At 35.1% G+C, this 20,429-nt stretch overlaps 1 protein-coding gene across 1 annotated transcript in view; it reads right to left on the bottom strand.

Moving 5' to 3' along the window:
* Window positions 1–886: 886 nt before the first annotated feature.
* The window catches only part of Smp_143650 (putative midasin (midas-containing protein)), a gene marked incomplete at both ends in the record, with an annotated part of 50,582 nt that continues 31,039 nt past the window's right edge, over window positions 887–20,429 (bottom strand). Inside the window, 13 exons of the mRNA XM_018797752.1 lie at window positions 887–1,333; window positions 3,000–3,488; window positions 5,292–5,517; window positions 6,145–6,352; window positions 8,702–8,920; window positions 9,882–10,023; window positions 10,876–10,983; window positions 11,744–11,851; window positions 13,599–13,796; window positions 15,153–15,275; window positions 16,533–16,744; window positions 17,381–17,481; window positions 19,928–20,158. Coding sequence (XP_018652763.1) covers window positions 887–1,333; window positions 3,000–3,488; window positions 5,292–5,517; window positions 6,145–6,352; window positions 8,702–8,920; window positions 9,882–10,023; window positions 10,876–10,983; window positions 11,744–11,851; window positions 13,599–13,796; window positions 15,153–15,275; window positions 16,533–16,744; window positions 17,381–17,481; window positions 19,928–20,158 — 2,812 coding nt within the window. The remainder of the gene's footprint in view (window positions 1,334–2,999; window positions 3,489–5,291; window positions 5,518–6,144; window positions 6,353–8,701; window positions 8,921–9,881; window positions 10,024–10,875; window positions 10,984–11,743; window positions 11,852–13,598; window positions 13,797–15,152; window positions 15,276–16,532; window positions 16,745–17,380; window positions 17,482–19,927; window positions 20,159–20,429) is intronic.

Genomic DNA, 20,429 nt, shown 5'->3' with positions numbered 1-20,429 from the left:
TCCAGGCAGTAATACAGCCGTATCACCCTTAAGAAAGTTGTACTTAGATCATTCTGCTAGTCGCTATTCGTAAACGTGTTGAAGGATCTACTGAAAGAGTTTCATATCCTGACAGATATGAAGTTCACTTTAAGATAACAACAGTAAGAAGTAAAACCCTTAGTTATATTAATACAGATTGTGTCATATTACTGCATAAATCCTAAGGTGAAACTACAATTCAGTAGTTCAAACATTTGTCATACAACCATTAGAAAACAAGTTCGTAACACAAAATATTCCTTTTCTTTAATTCCACATCTGCTTAAAACTCTAAATCATTTGTGGAAGTTTTGGATTTTGAACGTAAAAGGCTACATCATCATCTAGACATTCTGTGATAACCATCACCTCCAAAAAAAAAATATTGACAGCAAATAACAAACGATTATGGATCACTTAAAATGTAACACTGCTATGTTCGAGGGATTAAGATATTGCCTAGAACTGGCGAACAAAACGAAAGTCATCAACACAACAACAGGAAAAGTTAAGATATTCCACTAGGGGAATAAGAACAAATTCAGCAGAGAAAATATATCATTCCGTAAGCAACTCGGAAGAACAAACAACAAGCACACAACTCAAGCGTATATATACAATGTAAGAATGTTCTTGGGAAACGTCACTGAATGGTGAATAAAAGGAGGAAACGAACTAATGACATTTAAAGCCCTTTCAGGTTAGAAACATAAATTGAAGGTAAACAATAAGCGCTTTTGATGAGAAAATGACGAATTCGAAATTCCATAATATAATTACGAAACTAACACATTTACCAAGGGATTTCTGGAGCGATGGCATGATCAACAAACTAAAACAAAAGGAATAAGACAACGTAAATCACTTACTTATTCCATTCATAAATTAAATCATCTGATTCATTTTCCAATGAATAAATCAAATGTTTCCATCCAGGTATCCAACGTAGATCAGGCCAATTTGACCATTCAGATAACTTTATCATTGTCATATTGGATTCATTGAATTGAAATGCTTTTAAATCAAAGAGTTCTGATTGTATATCAGTGAAATTAGCTTGTTCTAGTAGAATACGTTGAATCATTAATTGTATATCAATATTCAATGGTTTATCATAATACTCTTTTAATGTTATCTGAATTAAATTAGTATATGATTTACGATAGATGATAGGTAGACGATTTTGAATGATTTCATTTACAGTATGATGTAAATAATTAACAGGAAGATGATACATTGAATGTAGTTCAGTATGTAATGGATCTGTATGCCTAATATGTTTGACATAGTAATTAATTAAATATTTCACAAACTAAAAAAGTAAGTTAAAATAAAAACAACATGATGGATATACATGGATCAACTTTAAAAGAACATAATGTAGAACAACATTGTTAAGCTAACCAACTTGAACATGTGTGACGACTGTGATACTGCCAAGGCGTCCAAACTGAAGCAAATGGTTTTCTTAGGAGAAAACACTCAGAGCCTTTGACCTAAAGATCCACAAGGCAGTGGAGCATCGTGAGGAGATGCAGTCCCATGGTAGTCGGTGACCAACGATTGGTTCATACGCCATTTGTTCCCTACAGGATACTGGAGCCCATGTTCACCAATGGTTTGGAATCAGGGTTTTCCAACTCCCCTAGGTGGACACTCCACATCCACCAACCCGGTTAAAGCGTCGTAGGTTCGCTTTTCATCCTCTCAATTTCGTAAACAACAGTAATGCCACGAGAAGGCAGTGAGTAGGACTTCCCTGTCAGAGGTTATATACGCGTGGCCATGTGAGAGCATTTGGAGAGGGAGATCGGACTCTCCCCACTCTTGGCCGTGCCAGGGCATTCAAGTCGATAATTGTGTTTATTTTATCCATTCTTATTCAGCATAGAATATAATACATATTATTAATAGTATGTTAATAAAAGCGATCTGATTTAAGGATACAGAAGAAATTAAGATAAAACGATCATATTACTGATCACTAAGTAATCAGTAGTACACAGAAGAGAATGATATTAGGGAACACATCTACTGTCTAGATTAGTCTCATATAACATTAACTCTGGTTAAGTATATAGAAATCAACAATAAGCATAGTTAACAATTTATTAAGCTAGGAATATAATGGTAATGACTGAGTACTATAGTAAAACTCCCAAAACCAGTGGACAAAATCTGTTTGAAAGTATAGCCTCATACGTCATCATCAACTTGCACCGATGCATATATGTGGCCTGGTCCTACGTTGTAGCTGACTGATTGACTCATCGCTACTAATAACTAAAAATAATAATAACAATCACAAATAATGATGATCATAATTATTGGTGATTAGTTTTAAACAGAATTTATTATGGTGTAGTGAAAAACTATGGTTCCTGCTTCGTCGAAATTCTTCAAATTAGGTCAGTCCGTCGAGTTTACGGAACACTGTATACAGTCAGCTTGATAAAACCAGTGGCTAAAAAAATTCACTGTAACACATCAAATTCATTAACCTAAACAGAGTAAATATAGACTAATAATGATAGTTGTACTGTAATAGCACAAACTGATATAAGATAGTGATGTAAATCATTACTGAACGTTTGACAGTTAATTGCACGACACGAAGCTGGATGGTCGATCATAAGTCTAGTTAACTGTAGACAGAATCATGAACCCTCACATTTGAGAAAACCTCAGTGTTTCTTAGCAATGAATGATAGTCCGTTGACAAAACCTATAAAATGTAGACACTTTCAATAAACATTCCTAAACTTTACAGTCCATTATAAGCAAAGATGGATAGTGGCTAGCAGTGGAATCCAGGACGTCTATTTCGTCCTATTTAGGGCTCGTCAGCTGGATGTACCTGTATCTCAGACTTGTTGATGTTCACTCTGGGACTCGAACACAATACCTTTCGCTTCAACTTTATTAACCAATAAGTTCACTGTTTCAAAATAAAAATAAAAAACGTAAGCAATAACTACCTCAATACTCTTTGTATTCATTTGACGATGACAATAGGTATAATTCAAAATATGTATTAATATTTCATCTGTTGTAATATCATCATCAGTATTGTTCAGTTTGTTTATATCATCATGTTTCTTTGTCACCATTTTTTGCATTTTTCTCTTTTTAGTTTCTATCTTCGGCACTTGAAGTCCTTTTATTGAAACTGACGGATCACTTGAAGATCCAATTAAAAGTTGTTTAGCATAATGACTAGCTGAGATTAATGCACCAATTGGAATTCTTTTCAAATGATGGCAATTGATAGATTGATGTGTGGTGGTATTATTATCTAATAATTGTGCTTTTCCATTGAAACATTTTGAATAAAATTCAAGAAAAGATGTTTGATTTTCACAGACTTCAAGGAATAATCCTTGGAATTCAACTAAACCTATAGCAATCGGTTTAGGGACATTGATTGCGGTGAACAAACGTAGTAAGTCTACATGTGGTTGCATAATCTACAATGAAAATAAGTAACATAGAGAAAAATTTAAAAAAAGGTATAATAATGAAGACAATTTATATGAATGATGTGAACAGAGGAACAAGAAGCCTTGACAAACTGCGGAAGGTCTTAGAAGTCAGTATTTGAAGCTTTCAGTGTACTAGACTCATCACTTATCTACAAAAATTTTACAATGATACCACTTAATACTGTAAGAGTGCAGATAACATTCCTAAGCAATCCACCATAAAGTTGAATCAATAAATACCATCGAGAAGCTTGTAACGTATCCACGTAACTTCACATTTATGTTCTGAAAATTAGTGAAATAGATGGAAACCGGAAAATATCATTTGGTTGATCCTAAGAACCCTTCTGTGATGTGAACAGAGAAACAAGAAGCCTTAAAAAACTACGGACACTGTTTTTGGGGACGTTATTTCATTTAATTCAAAGCTTGTATGACAGTAACATTTACTTTCAAACCTAGACTATTCTACAGATCATAAGCTTTCGTTTGATGTATGATTCACTACCATAACCTTTTCTATTCCAAAGCTATTGTAATTTAGACGTAACCTTTTGTACTCTATTTTCTACTCTAATCCCCCAGTTTTGGACATCATTGTATTTTCCTAATTATTGTACGTTGTGGTCAGGTTAGTCATCTATTAATTCATGTATCTTTTTATAACTAATCTGAAATCGGGTACCAGATCGGAACTTGGAATAAAGAGAGTAGTGTTCTCTCGCCTGTGCTTGTCAGCTAATCAGGGATAGAATAGTCGTCGTCTCTCTACTCCCATTTCGATCCGACGCATACTAGCCTCAAGGTTTAAGCCAGTCAGCCTATCGTGTCAAGATCTTAATCCACATTAGACAAGTTATCCTCGACACGAAAGTGGGTAGACAGATCAAGGACGTAACAATGAAGTACAGTATTCTTTGGGAAAATTTATTGCAAAACAAAAAGATCCAGTGTTTGAATTGTAAATGATGACATAGTCCTCAACAAGGCTAACATTAAACGTAATTTATACTATCTCACACCTCGAAAGATCAAACAAACAACATGGTAATTTTGAATAATATCATAGCCTAATAAACACACTATGTAACATGATCGATAAAACTAGGATAAGAACGGTTAGAAAACTAAACGTTAAGAAATAAATATCCAAAGAATGATTAGTTATAGTATACATTTCATAGAATACAGAAGTGATTCATTGCGCCCCTGGACGTAACATTAATGACACGAAATAGAATTTTATTTATAGTATGCATCCCTTCATAATTACAGACCAAAACCTAGACTCTGAGGCTTCCTTTGCTGTGGTAACGCATGATAAATACAACTAAAGTCTAATCTCATAGTAGTATACCCGTTTTCTGAGATCAACCGTTCAATATCACACCCTACCTATTTTATGTTGATCATTCATACCCACTAATGAGTGTATTTTCATAATGCTGTTGATGCTGTATAATAGAACATGAAAACCCCAAAGAATGAAACTTAAAAAAGAATAATACCACACCATTAAAAAGTTCTACTCAGTCAACTAACTGGGTAGCTGACAGATACGTCAGATACAACACGTAAACCTATTATTACATAATCATCTATTTTAAGAAATAACAAATCAACAAACTTGATCGCTAGAATTCAATTAGCACTAGGGAGGACTAGACTCGCTATTGGTCACTACTGTGATCAACTAATCGATTCCACAGAAGGTCCTTTGCAGTTCAAATAAAATACATGTTACTTTAATTTACATTAGAACATTACAAAACAATCTATTAAACTTACTGGTTCAGTGAAAGTGATTTCTAAACCTCGATTACGCATTGCACGAGAAATTCCAGTTGAACAATTGGCTCCAACTCCAACAAATTCATCCACAGTTAAAATTAAACGGAAATTAGGATGTGCTTTCAATGTAACAAGTTTACCATTTGCATCTAAACCACGTTCACTAAGTAAAAGTTCACCATTTGGTTCAAGAAGACTATTTAGACGATCTAATACTGAAGGACTAGTTTGTTAAAAAGAAACAAAATCAATAATTCATTAAAGAGTACTGTACATAATAGTAAAAATCAATCTAATAACGCAACAATATACTACCAATCGACCTTACAGGGCTATATTTGATATGGATGTATTACTCCATTCTCTTCTACTTATGGGGTAATTATCCCCTTAATGTAATTTCCTAATTGTGTTCATATATGGTCAAGACTTTTCTCTATATTATAGTATAGGTTTTGATTCAAAATTGAATTGGATACAATAAACAATCAACCTGCTGCATATCTGAGTCTTCTGATTAGCTACCGAAGGAGGAGCTTGATGACAACGAAGTGTAAAGATCTCAACTGATCTTAATTGGACAGTGCATCCAGTGGGAAATAATTTAAGGTCATATATAGGCCCATGAAGGCCTTTGTCTTCTGTACTTTAAACTACCCTTGAAAGTATGGCTTCTTTTCACACCTCCCATTTCTTGTCTTTTGTTCGAGAGTAGAATGTAATAAATCATTTGGAGACTAAAAATTGTTTAAACAACAAGAGCTAAGTGTTGAATTACCAGTTCTATTACAGCTTTTAAGAAAATTGTTTATATTAGTTTATTAGTTAGCTAATCCATAACAGTAGTTACCTGCATAATTGTGCATTTTCAATTAGTACCCAATAACCATTAATAATTCCTTTGACTAATGGACTATCGATCCATTCGAATAAACCTCCTGATTCACGTTGTTCTAATGAACCAAGTAATTCAATTGTATCCGATGTCGGTGATAAACACATAGTTACCAGAGTTTGACCAAGAAGAATTGATGCTATGTGAGCTAAAGTACGTTTGCCTATTTTTTTTAAAAAAATTCAATGTAATAAATAAGTAGATAAATAACCAGTAAATTCAAAGCCAGAATAATTAAATATTAAAAATGTTAACTTCTGTGAAGTGATATTGATAGCTCCTAAATGCCCTGTACGGTCGAGAGTGGGGAGAGTCCGCTCTCCGTCTCCAAATGCTCTCACATGGCCACGCGTATATAGCCTCTGACAGGGAAGTCCTACTCATTGCCTTCTCGTGGCACCGGTGTTGTTTACCAAATTGGGAAGACGAAAAGCGAATGTCCGGCGCCTTAACCGGGTTGGTGATCACGGCGAGTCCGCATAGGGGAGTTGGAAAACCCTGATTCCAAACCGATGGTGAACATAGGCTTCAGTATCCTGAGGGAACAAATGGCGTATGAATCAATTGTTGGTCACCGACTACCATGGGACTGAATCTCCTCACGATGCTCCACTGCCTTGTAGATCAGACATTTAGGTCAAAGGCTCGGGATGTGGCCCCCTTAGAAAACCACTTGCTTCAGTTTGGACACCTGGACAGTATCACAGCCCTCACACAAATCAATGAGATTTGTTTGGCGCATATATATCTGGTGCCCCTTTGTACCAATATTTATGTGTTCAAATAACAATAAGAAAAGCATGTGCTGGAGTAAAATCAACCGATTTTGAAACAGCAAAGTTGCGAAGTTCAGAATTCCAACTTAACATTACACACACAACAAAGTAAAAATGAGAGAATCGATATTTGAGGAATTAATCAACACCAATGACATAAAATGGCGTGAATTAGACTGTGTGGTTATCGAAAGAAATTTTTCGCTCAAATATTAGTTATTGAAGGAAGTGATATGATGAGCAAGCATCAAAGCCAATAGTAGACAGATTTTAAATAGATAGACCATCATTGAAAACCTGGCTGCACTGGAAGGCCGTTTAGTCGTAACATGGGACTCCACAGCAGTGAGCATTCACGATTGATAAATGAATAATTAACAAAGCGGATGCTCTCCAATCATGCACAATGATTATATTCACCTTATAGTTTATATTTAGCACGAGAGTATGCTAATTTACTGGAGAAAAATGACTGTTCTTTTGCCTACAGGTTCTGGACTTTAATATCAGTTCATTTATCGGTTTGCATCAAAAGTTCAATCTTGTTATTAGCCATCCCCTGACTACATTGTAGCGTTGCATTATTTCATTTATCGACTAAGACCTTATTAATCCATTTAACTCCCCCACAAATCAAGCTTATTTATCAAATTCTCCAATACAAGTCTTTGATAACATAGTTAATGAAAAGAAGGCCTTAAATGTGAATTGTAACTGCTGACATCATAACAGTTTAACAATTAGATGTCTATCAATTGAAACAGGACCGACAAGTACTGTAGGCTGCTCTTACGGTTTCCATGTATCATCTCTGTATATCGCTGCTCTCCAATCAGTGGCATCATCACGTCATATATATTAACTGGGAACGCACGCGCACGATATAACACAACTACATTTTTACGGTGTGGTCAATTTCTGCAATACAGCTATCCACACACAAGTTTATCGGAAATACACAGTAAACAGGCTGAATCGAAGTTTACACAGTGTTCTCAATGATCAATTTATTTCAAACTATTAAGTCCAACTTCCGTTTTGATACTTAAGAAGTGTTGTGTTATAACGGGTACAAACATGTAAGTAAATTGGCTTTCAGTTGCGAGAACTCATTTGTGGTTAACTACCAAATAAACCAGTTGCATAGTATACCATTGATAGTTTTTATGCAGATAACTCAAGTTTAATTCCTTAATACATGTTCATAAAAACAGTCAGATGCTTTGTAACTTTACTTCATAACTAAGTATTATTATCAAATATCATGTATACCTAGTTGTTAGTATACATTGGATTCTATCAATCAAGATGTATTATATTCACTAAATTGAATGGCTCAATGTAGTGCGTACTATGATGAGATGTTGGACAATAAACTCTGCCTTATTTAGACTTCATGCTATTTGCTGTTCATCAACAAAGTACATCTAAAAACTTGAGGGAACTGATATTCACTGTTGTGGCATCCGAACTCACTTCACAACCTGCAACGGTATTTAGACGTTCGAGCTACGAAATATTTCTGGTGATGGATCAATGAGTAGTAGTCAATATTATGTGACTTTGTAAATGGTCGAAATATTTAGCTAGGATCTCAGGGGTGGGTTCTTGGTCAGCTTTGTTACCTTCCATTCTTGTAATTTTATCATAACACTACAGTAGTCTTTCAGATTGATAACAGAGATGTTTTCAAGAATTATCCCACTAAACAGTTAAAAAACTAATATCAAACCTACCACATCCAGGGGAACCATTCAGCATTACCATCCAACCCATTTCTATAACTTTTAAAAAACTCTCCAGAATACTTCGATGATGATCCATTATAATCAAATATTCAAATTCATTACAGATTGAATAATTTATTGAATAACATGTGAAATGAGCCAATCCACATTGCAAAGATGATTCATTAAAAAGGCGAATATCACCATATGGTTCATAATAGAACATTTCTGGCATATTCAATATTGTATTACAGACAACAGTCCATAAATCAACCATCTAGAATTGTCCAAAACAATATTTTGAAAAGATTAATAAAGAATTACTGAATTGTCGTCGACTTATAACCCCCCTCTTCGCTGAAAACCATGTGTTCAGATTGAAGAATTTCATGTAGGCATGTTGACCACCAGGGTGAATCATTACCGACTTATAATGGCGACTTACGCCCGATACTCCTCATAAAGAAGTGGTTAAATGGTTTGAATTGTTTATTCTGGTTAGCGCTTTTTAGCATGTTGGTTTTTTATGGAATGGTGTTGCTAACCCCATCCCCGACCCTCCTCCTTTACTCGAGCTTGGGACAAGCAGTAACCCTAGATGAGCTGCAAGCGGAGTTTATAACTACAACACTATGAACAAACTAGAGTAGAAGAATTTTCGAGAATCATTTCTATAAAACACATACTGATTAGGCTTCCATGACTCGATTAAAATTAAAAATCACGATCTACATTACATTAAAACAGAGTGAAAATAGACCTATTTAATTGGATGATATAATGATCTTTGAAGTCCAGATTATTTAATTTTGAAGGTTCCACAGTCTTTCAAAGTGACAAAAACATTATACGAGCCTACTTCATGTAAAATTGAAGTAATCATTCACATGAACCGTAAATCATTCCCAACATGTTCAAATTTAATTATTTCTGAGAGGGGGGTTTTGTGGAGACTTTAGTAACTTTGTATAGTTGAGATCATAAGTCAATTGAAGCTAGACCACCATGAAAAACTTGGAAGCACTGGACGGCCGAGGAGTTCTACTATAAGACTAAACAGCCGTCCAGTGCTTCCACGTTTTCGATGGTGGTCTAGCTTCCAATGACTCATGATCTCAACTGTATAGAATTATTTGTTTCTATTTGAATATAAGAAAATACACTTTTTGTATGGAAACCCACAAATAACTGAAGTGATGAAAGATAGACTGCGATTTTGCGAAATAAATTGAATTAAACAGTGGAAATACCTTTTGCTTATCTTGGGCAGTCCGCATACGATTTGTATACAACAGATGAACATATAAACCAGGATTGAAACCTTCAAAATCCTAATGATACAAAACAAAAAAAAACAAATTAACACAGAAATATGTATATAAACAGTAAAAAATCTACCAGTTGACAAATGAATTACTGATAAGAAGTGGTTAGAAGTAATGAAAAAAAACCCTACTTGATCTAAGTTCCGAGCTATTCCTGAAATGTCCTGGTACGGCCGATGAAGGGAAGAGTCCACTCTCCCTCTAGAAATGCTTTCATATGGCCACACGTAGACAGCCACTCCCATGGAAGTTCTACTAACTACCTTCTCGTCTGAGGTGTCCTTTACGAAATTGAGGAGACGAAATACGAATGGCAGACGCGGAAAACGAGTCTGTGATTATGGAGGATCCATCTAGGGGAGAGTTGTGAAACCACAATTCCAAACCAGTAGTATACATGAGCTCCGGGATTCTGAGAAAACAAATGGCGTATAGAACCTAATGTTGATGACAAGCTCTCATGGGACTGCATCTTCTAACGTTGCTTCACTGCCTTGTGGATTGGAACTTTGAGTCAAAAGCCAGGGGGTGTAGCCCTTAAGTAAACCACCTTCTTCGATTCGGGCACCTGAGAAGTATCTTAGCCCTCACACAAATCAAATGACGAAGTGTGGCACCTATTTGTACCAATGCTTATGTGTCTAAATAAAATAAAGTTCCGAGCTAGTTGACACTCGTTAACAAAATATAAGTGGATTCTTTAGGACATTGATGCTCCCTACGAGATTAAAAACCACGTTACCAATTTCTCAAGTCTAGGCAAATCAAACTTCATATTCTAATTAATACATAACAATAACTTATATACATGAGATATTCAAACATACATTAAACAAAATGTACTGATGAAATACTTACTTTTCCTTTAATGATAAGATCACACCAACGAGTTAAATCACGTAAATTAAACTCCCATGGTCCACCTTGATTTCCAAATTCATGTTTAATATTGATTTGTTCATTTACCTAAATGGGTAAGTGTAATGCATAAGTCTTATTGATAACACCATAATTGAACGGAACAAGGAAAAATCAATCAAAAGCACCGATACATAAACATATACGTTTTTCAGTCAGTCTGTCTGTCGTCATAGATACAAGGGATAGTAAAACTGAGTGTGATCCCAAATTTCCATAATATATCAACGTAAAGTGATAGAATTTGAAGTACAAACAGCAAAGTACTCGAAATAACTGTAATGTTGCTTGTGATGAGATAAAAACAATGAGGACATGCTTGGAGAGAAAGAAAGGAATGATAAAGTACATGTATGGAAGAATACTAGGAACTGATTTCTAGGAGAAGATAAATCTTGGATTTATCTGTACCATTATGTGCATCCAACAATAAGGCTAACTTGGAATCCTGAAGGTAAACGGGAAAAAAAGAAAATCAAAGGACACACTTCATCGAGAATTGGAAGCAGACATGAAAAGGATTGCCCAGGACAGAGTTTGATGGGGAAAGCTGGTGATTGGCCTATGATCCTCCATGAAGGGTAAAAGGTGTAAGTGATCAAATAAGTAACAATAAGGCTTAGACTAACAGTTAATGACTTCAAAGACTAATGCCATGTCTTTATTTGGATCTTACTAACTTTCTTCAAAGTTAATTTACTCCGGCATATATCACATGTCCAGGCAAGTGAAGATTAGACACATATGTAACACACATTAGCATTAATCGTAACAACAAACATAAAATACATTAGTTTCTTGAACTCACCATATCATTAAAGGTCACCATTAAATGAATATAGTTCTTAGGTATATCAGGATATAATTGTATAAGAATAAATTCTTGATCTGATTTACTCAATGGCTTCATATAAACCTTTAAAATGAACATGATAACAGTAGCGATGGAGAGAGAGAGAGAGAAAGAATGGAATAAATCAGAAAGGAAAGTGGTACATTTTGAAACGAATTCAAAAGAATTGCACATTCTTTAATAACCCAATACTAAAATCATTGATGCATCCCATCTTCTAACTACTTATTACTGATTGTACATAACTTAAGGTTGTTGAATGTATTTTATGCCAATTTTGTGATAAGCACGTTTGCGCTATTTGTCTTCTGTATAAAATTATCTAGAATTTGTTTTTGTAACTCTTTTCCATTTTCGTAACTTTCTATCAACCGATTTACAGATTCATGTCGCTGGATTCGCGCTACACCTTTAGGTGTGTAGCTAGTACTGTAGTGAACAAGAAGACAAGTGGGGGCAATCGAATGTATTTGCCATGAAATTTACAGACTATATCACTAAAATCTGACAACTATACAGTAAATAATCAATCGTTTCAATCTCGACTATTCCTTCGGCAAATATCAGTCCATCTTCTCTGATTTCATTGTTAATGTATTTTTATACCAATTGCGTTTCGTTTCGGTTCTTTCCTTATCAATGTTCTAGTAAAATACATTCTATGCCTGACCATTACCATATACTATTTATGTGGATATAAGTAACCCACACTATAGTACTACACTCAATCATGTTGCTCAAACATGAAACAGATTCGTACCCAAAACTTAGTGTTTGAAAATCTAACATGTTAAGGACTGAGCAATTGGTTTCCGAATTGTCTGTTTTAAGATATATAAAGTGATTATGATGTGGAGAAAATCGTGTGAAGGAATTCTTCAGTTCAATGGAGTACGATAACTACACACATTTGACAAAAATATATTAATGATCCTATTGCAGACTGATTCCAGTAGTCTGCGGTCTCATGGAAAATCCATAAACTTTAAACTACCAAGTTGTAATCAAATAGTTTATAACTCCAGTCAATTCGTAATGTTGAGCAAATATGTATCGTTCAATCCAATTGATAGGTAACTTTTTCATGTCTGACGGAATTGAAGTCTACTGGTTACAGATTGCTAACAGAATTCTAAGAATTACTTGTTGAAAAGTAGTCACTGGTAAGTAGATATTTATTCTGAATACAGCTTGGTGTAGATCGTTGATTTCACCATTAAATTACGTTGACTACCCTGAATTTGCATGTATATTGTGAAAATAGCTGAGCGAAAAAAAAACTTAACTAAGATGAAAGACTGATAAATTCCGGAATGGGTTTTGTGGAGATTTCAGTATTTTCATAGTTGAAATGATGAGTCAATTGAAGCTAGACCACCATCGAAAACCTGGAAGCACTAGATGGCCGTTACGTCCTATTACGGGACTCCTCAGCAGTGCGCAACCACGATCCCGCACTCGCGAGACTCGAACCCAGGACCTACCAGTCTCGCGCCAGAGCACTTAACCGATAGACCACTTAGCCAGCATCTTACAGTGTTAATGTCTAACTTCAACCAGTCCACGATTTTGAGCGACCATTCACCAATTGTCTTCAGTGAGCTGTTATCTCACAACAGACGTGGTTGAACTCCACTGGTCACTGCTTCACACTAGAACTCCAGGATATGTATCTTGAAGTCAGTCACTAGTGAGCATGGTGGTCTAGCTTCAATTGACTCATGATTTCAACTATCAAAATGATAAATTTCAGTCCATTAGTTAATTTATTATCAAAAAACAATAAATATTATGAATATATTACACTAACTTGAGTGAAACGATTCAAAAACGAACGTGGCAACCCTTTACGACCACCACCTTCACGTAATGGATTTTGACATGCGAATAAACGTGTTGCATATGAATTAATTTTGAATGTATTATTTAATTCAGGTATAAAAACTTCACCCCGATGATCTAAACATGCATTCAAAGATTCTAATACAGATTGAGATGCTAAATTCATCTATGTAAAAATAAAACAAACAGAAATATATATATATACATACAGATCTATTATTTGAAAGTATTCATATAGGAACATAATATTCAGTGATTAAAAAGGATTCGATCTGAATCGGTGAAGTAAATGGTAGTCCGATCAAAGTTCTTCTATTCCTGTTCAAGTGACTAACACACACAGCACACAGCCATGTTGGTATATGCAGACCTATTTGGTTGGGGTCCATGTGATAAACGTAACTAATGGTTGGAGACTCTGAGTGACATGGCTCAGAATCGATCACAATGGTGCAGGTGTATACACTCCCTGTCTTCCCTTAAACTATGAGATTAAAATTGCTTCATATCTTTTCTTCTCCCTGTATCATATCCTTATATGCAATCTTTCTTTTACACAATACTACTGGCTCGTGGGCCAACACTCAACCTCTAGACCACTAAGCCGGCATTCAACGATGTTAATACCTTGCTTTAACTAATCCATGATACAGTGCAAAATTTTTTTATAGGTAACTGCTTTACACTTGAAACGGTTGAAATCTACTGATCACAGTTTAGCACAAAAACTCCAAGAATCATTTGTCTCAATTCCGCGTGCAGTACCGTAGATGCGCACTGCTGAAAAGTCTCATACTAGGACGAAAAGACTGTCTGGTGCTTCCAGGTTTTTAATGGTGCTCTGGCTTGGGTCAACTCATAGTTTCAATGTAATTCAACAATCTCCACAATCCCATAATGAAAACAGAGAAAAAACTGCTGATAGTGGATCGGTAGAAACTTGGCTTGTGTCACCACAAGTTTAAATATGGACATCAGATGGATGTACAATTGGCTAATTTTATGGTACCGGGCTAAAGGAGAAATGTTAAGTGCGGAATATAAGATTGTGATCAAAATCTTGATTGGTGAGTTTAGCTTGTGATATTGATTAACGCCTCGAGACAAGAGTTAGGCATTCACAAATATTTTCATAAACCATTCGATTCGCAATATTATTGTCTACCACACCAGCTGACAGGTATATTTCATTATCACTATTATTATTATTGGTAGTAGTATTTTGAGGGTTGAGTAGTAGCAATGGGACTCGATTATTGAACTAGATCATATAATCTTACTGATCAGAGTTGGAGTTTCAAATATCATGAAGGCGAAGTATTTATGAGTTTAATTCATATGCTATGAACAGTAAACAACGTCCATTGTGATGTTGATTCTCCTAAACTATTCACGATACGATGGTTTTATCTAAGGAATTCATTAGACATTAAGGTCTAATTAGTTAAAGTAATCAGTGATAAATTAATGTGCATACTATCTTCTTAAACGAAATAACATTAAAAAAAAGCATTGTATGTACTTCATCTAATATAATCCAATGACCTTCACATAGACCTTGTAGAAATGGACCAGATTTCCATGCAAAGACACCAGCTTCAGCACCTTCCACTGGTAAATCACACCCGAATAAGTCACTAACTTCCTGAATTAGAATAAGTAAAAGTGTGATGAGGTTCATTGTGGATGAAACAGACAGCAGAGTAAAGAATGTAGATGTAAACACCAATATTTACCAAAATAAATAATACGTATTTTATACACTAAAAAATGTACCGCTTGGAATAACATAGATTGTTTAGCGTACATTAAACAAGGAAAATTAAAATCTCTCAAAGGTTCACAACAAGGAAATGGTATAACTTCATAGACTGACACTGTCTTTTATTCAAAACTACATTCAAGTCAGCTGGCACTCTTGTATTTTATCGTATCACTGGGTTGGTAGGTAAAATTAACGAGCATATGCTTAACAACTATTGTAAAGAAACACAATATTAATGGTAAACACTATGCAGAAAGTTATAGGGATTTCTCTCATATTAAAACTGTTATAGAGGTACAATAATTGAGAAAGTTGAAACTAATGGGATTACTTTTCGGATTATTACCACCAATAATTCTATTGTATAACTATTACATAACTGCAGTATTGTATATTCGTTTTATTGTAAGCTTAACTGTATGCTTTACTATTCCTTAGTCATTTCTAATTAATAAGAAAGTATGCTTTGAACAAATTTATACTATAAGTGGCAGAGAGCAAGCATTTCAAGTATATCATTGTATGTTATTATTTATTTTTTTTCATTTAAGCACATAAACATTGGCACAAGGAGGCACCAAACATGTATGAGTCACATAAACCATTCTATATGTGTTAAGATGGGAGTACTGTTCGCGTACCCAAACCGAAGCAGGTAGTTTCCTTAGGGGGGCTACACCCCAAGCCTCTGATCCAAAGGTCTAATCCACAAGAAAATGGAGCAAAGTAAGGAGATGCAGTTCAATGGTAAGCGGTGAACAACAATAGGTTCATATGTCGCTCGTTTCCTCAAGATCCTGGAGCCAATGTGCACTATTGTATGAGTTTTGAGTAATGATTAGATCGAATGAAATAAATCACTAATTTGTTTCTTAACCCGGACTTCTGATTGACTACTGTGTTAGAAGGAGCTAGACGAACGTTAAATGGTGACATGATAGTTGACATGCATTGATCGATGTATAAATCGATGCTTCAAAGGTTATCAGGTGAACTAGAACCATAGGTGAATGAATCGATAGACGGAATTCTGATCGGGCAATACAACATGCGATATCGATCAGCATTCGCACGAGTGGAAACAGGAAATAGAAATGAGAGTGCAATATCAAAAACAAATTAGTTGAAACTACTTACAGTTGCTTCGGATAAATTTATACGTATCACTTTATGACCAGATGCTTTAGCTAAAGCTAAGACAAGAGTGGTTTTACCAACACCTGGACTACCTTCTAGAAGGAGAGCTCTAGAAGGTAGTTGCATAGCTCTAAGTAAACGCTTTAGATTGGATGAAGGCGTGGGTGCATCAAAAATAAAGTTGGTATTTGTTAGGGAATCTATAAATGGACCTGAGATAAACGAAACAACAATATAGTAACAATATTATTATTACTATTTGAAAGTTTCCACAAAAACATTAATATTTACTATCAAAGATTGAAAGGAAGAGAATTGCAACAGACACGTAGAACACTTATTCGAAGATACTTTAAATGACTACTGACATAAACATCTGCATAGCTAATCAATAGATGCTATAATACAGTAGTAAATATGAAGAGCTTTATTAATCGACTTCACTAGAGATGTGACGAAAGGAATGTGAATGTTCAGTCTATAAACATAGATGTATGAGAGGTAACTTATTGATCTCAGAGTTTGACTTTCAATCAGTGGATCACAGGTTTGAATCCAATGATAGCTTCCAACTTGACGAGATGATAAACACTGCTTACGGTGATCACCCGAATGATTATAATGGCTGAAATATTCGTTCATTTGGACCGTATCTTGCTAGGCAAGTTAATTGGAGAACGGTAAGGCCAAAAACAGCAGCTCAAGATTCGATGGAGTAGTCTTACTGCTGACTGTACTGAGGTATGGCGGCAGTAAGATGTTATCTTAAGATAACTAGTATTTCAAACGATGTTAGAATATACGAACATAGGAGTTACACACTGGGTTACAATATGAAATACACATACCTGTAGATATGAAAAATGGTTCACAACCAAATAATTCATTGTTCTTTGTTGATACAAATTTCTCATTTAGTTCACTAGCAAAACTAGCATACATCTCATCACTAGAGTTTGGAATGGATAATTGAATTTGTTTGAACAAAATATCTTTATCCATTGAATATAATTGATCAATTAAGAAATGTACAGCTGTTGATTGGAAATTATTATCATCTATTTGTTCTATAAATGAAAACAAACCGATACAACATGGATGGATACTTGGAACAGAATTAGTCGGCACATAATACCAAAAATAAACGTGTTGACCCACTACTTCCTCATAAAATTATATCATGTAATATTGATTAAGACTGAAATGTTTGCGAGAGAGTCATGACAACTGTTTTCATGTAGTATGGGGTGTTTTTTTAATCCAACATAAAGGATGTCAGAGTGTAATATATACATGTATAAGATTTAATAATTAAACGAAAGACTAGCGTGAACCAATCTAGAAGAAACACGAAGTATCACTCAGTCAGTCACTCACAACGTAGAACTTCGTACGTACGTACATCAGTTCGACTTGACATACCACATCAACGCAGAGATGCAGTCTTCGATTCAAATTACATAGTGGTAGAGGTAGTAAGAGTATAAGCATTATGTAAAACATTAGGGTTTGAAGATGTTATGCAAGGAGTATAATCCAGAGAAATGAATTTGAAAAGAGAAAAAAGACAGAGACATGAAGAATTCAGATTAGAATTTGGGAGAACGCAAAGAGTGGATGGACCCTCGCCATTGCAAACGATTTTGAGCGTGTGTCTTACACTGAAACGAGAGTAATTTCATAGAAGATATTTTAAGGAATGATCTGTAAAAATTTTAAATTGACTGTATAGTTCAACTCAAAGACAGACTTGATAATGAGGAAAATATCAAACTAATACATTTTGTCCTGTGACAAAATAATAATTAACTTAAATACAAAGTACTTGGGACATTAGTCACCCTTTGAATGTGCGTAATAATCGATGCTACATGGTTGAGACTTCACATTACTGCAAGAGTCACAATAGACAATTTTTAGTGGCGAAATATATTCAATCAGATACTGTAATTTCTTACAGAATAACATTTTTATAATACTAATTCACTAGTGAAGCGAGTTACTAAGATGATCATTACTTGTTTAGAGTACCAAATGCCCTGATAAGGTCGAGAGTGAGAAGAATCATTTCTCCCTCTCTAAATGCTCTCTCATGCGTATACAGCCACTCCCATGGAAGTCCTACTCAACAACTTCTCTCATCGGTGTTTTTACGAAACTGAAAGGACGAAATTCGAACGGCTAACGCGGAAACCGGGTTGATGGATATGAAGAATCCATCTAGGGGAGAGTTGGAAAACCAAAATTCTAAATAATGGTGCACATCGACTCCAGGTGCCTGAGAAAACGAACAACGTATGAACCTATCGAAGGTCACTAGCTATTATGAGACTTCATCTCCTGACGTTGCCCCCCTGCCTTGTAGATTAGACCTTTGGTTCAGTGGCCTAGATTGCAACCCCTTAAGAAAATCACCTGTTTCAGTTTGGGCGCACGAGCAGTGTTCCAGCTTCACACATATCGAATGATTTATGTGACGCACACGCATTCGGTGCCTAATTCTACCAATGCTTATGTACTTAAATAAATGATAAATAAATAACGTTAGTGAGCTCACAATGTGTGTAGCAATACATTGATTTAGTTTATGTAGTGGAACACTGATACGTCTTACTGATTGAACGCTATATTCCGATCCTAAGCTAGTCTTGTACCTCCAAGCTAGAACTACACAGCGACTTGAACACGAGAGAAAAGGCACAAAATATGCGGGAAGCACTTTACTCCAAAGGTTCATTTATGTACAGAAAATACAGGGTTTTTATAGTATTTTAGAAGTTTTTGGGTTTTACTGAAAATTCTAAAATACTACTAAACATAGTAGCAGTGTACTAATCAACTGATCAGAACCTCTTCATATGACTTTTCACTTTAGTGATGTTTCTAGCAAAACTTCTAATCAAACGCTGATTGGATAAAATGCTTCTTAATGTTTCCTGAGATTGTCTTATCTATTGCGAGTAATTTGCAGGATCATCCCAACAAACACTTTGGAGAAGAATCTAAATTTCTTATCTATGGGCACTCGCATTCTTTTATTATTAGTGGCAAGAACTGTATATGGACGGCCTGTTTCGACATATGTGAACTTAGAGCCGATTGTGTAAAAACTGACAATTAAACACGTTTTAATGAAGTCGGATTTTGGCTAACATTAGAAAAGAGAATGAGTGTTTTTTCCGGTTTAAAATACACTACAGATCAGTAAGTAAACGTTTCGAGGGAGAAAAGTACTGAGTTCGAGTCCCAATGTGAACATCAACAAGATGCAAACACATCTAGCTGACGAGTCCAAAGTAGGACGAAACGCTCATTTTGCGTTTCAAGCAATCCACTATTCAATCTGAACAAAAAAGCCCATTCTTGTTTGTTGATTTACGCACATAATTTCACACCAATTAATCAATAATGAGATCTCGCGTAGACAATAAGAAAATGCAAACATACCATTAACATTTCTGTTAGGCAAAACATGGTCAATTACATCCAAAAATACCAAACATGCACCATGGATACAAGCACTGAATAAATTTAACCGATTAGATGAATTTATCACATTTTGTGTTGTAACAGCGGTTTGAATGAAATCAATCCAAACAATTAAATCACGAATAGTCGGCGATGGTCTAGAGAAATAACAAATAAAAATTTAATGAGAAGATATTTCAAATAAAACTACTATATGATAAAGGTAGTAATAGTAATAGTAATAGTAATAGTAATGGTAATGGTAATGGTAATGGTAATGGTAATGGTAATGGTAATGGTAATGGTAATGGTAAAGGTTTGCTTTTTGTTTTAGCGAGAGCGAGATCTCGTTATTGAGGAGTAGGAGTGAGAGTGTGAGCGTACGTAATAGAATGAGCATGGGCGTTTGGGTTGAGATTGGGTTGGGGT

The sequence above is a fragment of the Schistosoma mansoni genome, chromosome 5 (genome assembly GCF_000237925.1).
Source record: "Schistosoma mansoni strain Puerto Rico chromosome 5, complete genome".
Taxonomy (NCBI): Eukaryota; Metazoa; Platyhelminthes; class Trematoda; order Strigeidida; family Schistosomatidae; genus Schistosoma; species Schistosoma mansoni.
Note: the sequence above shows the minus strand (reverse complement) of the source record. Positions and strands in the feature narration are given on the sequence as shown.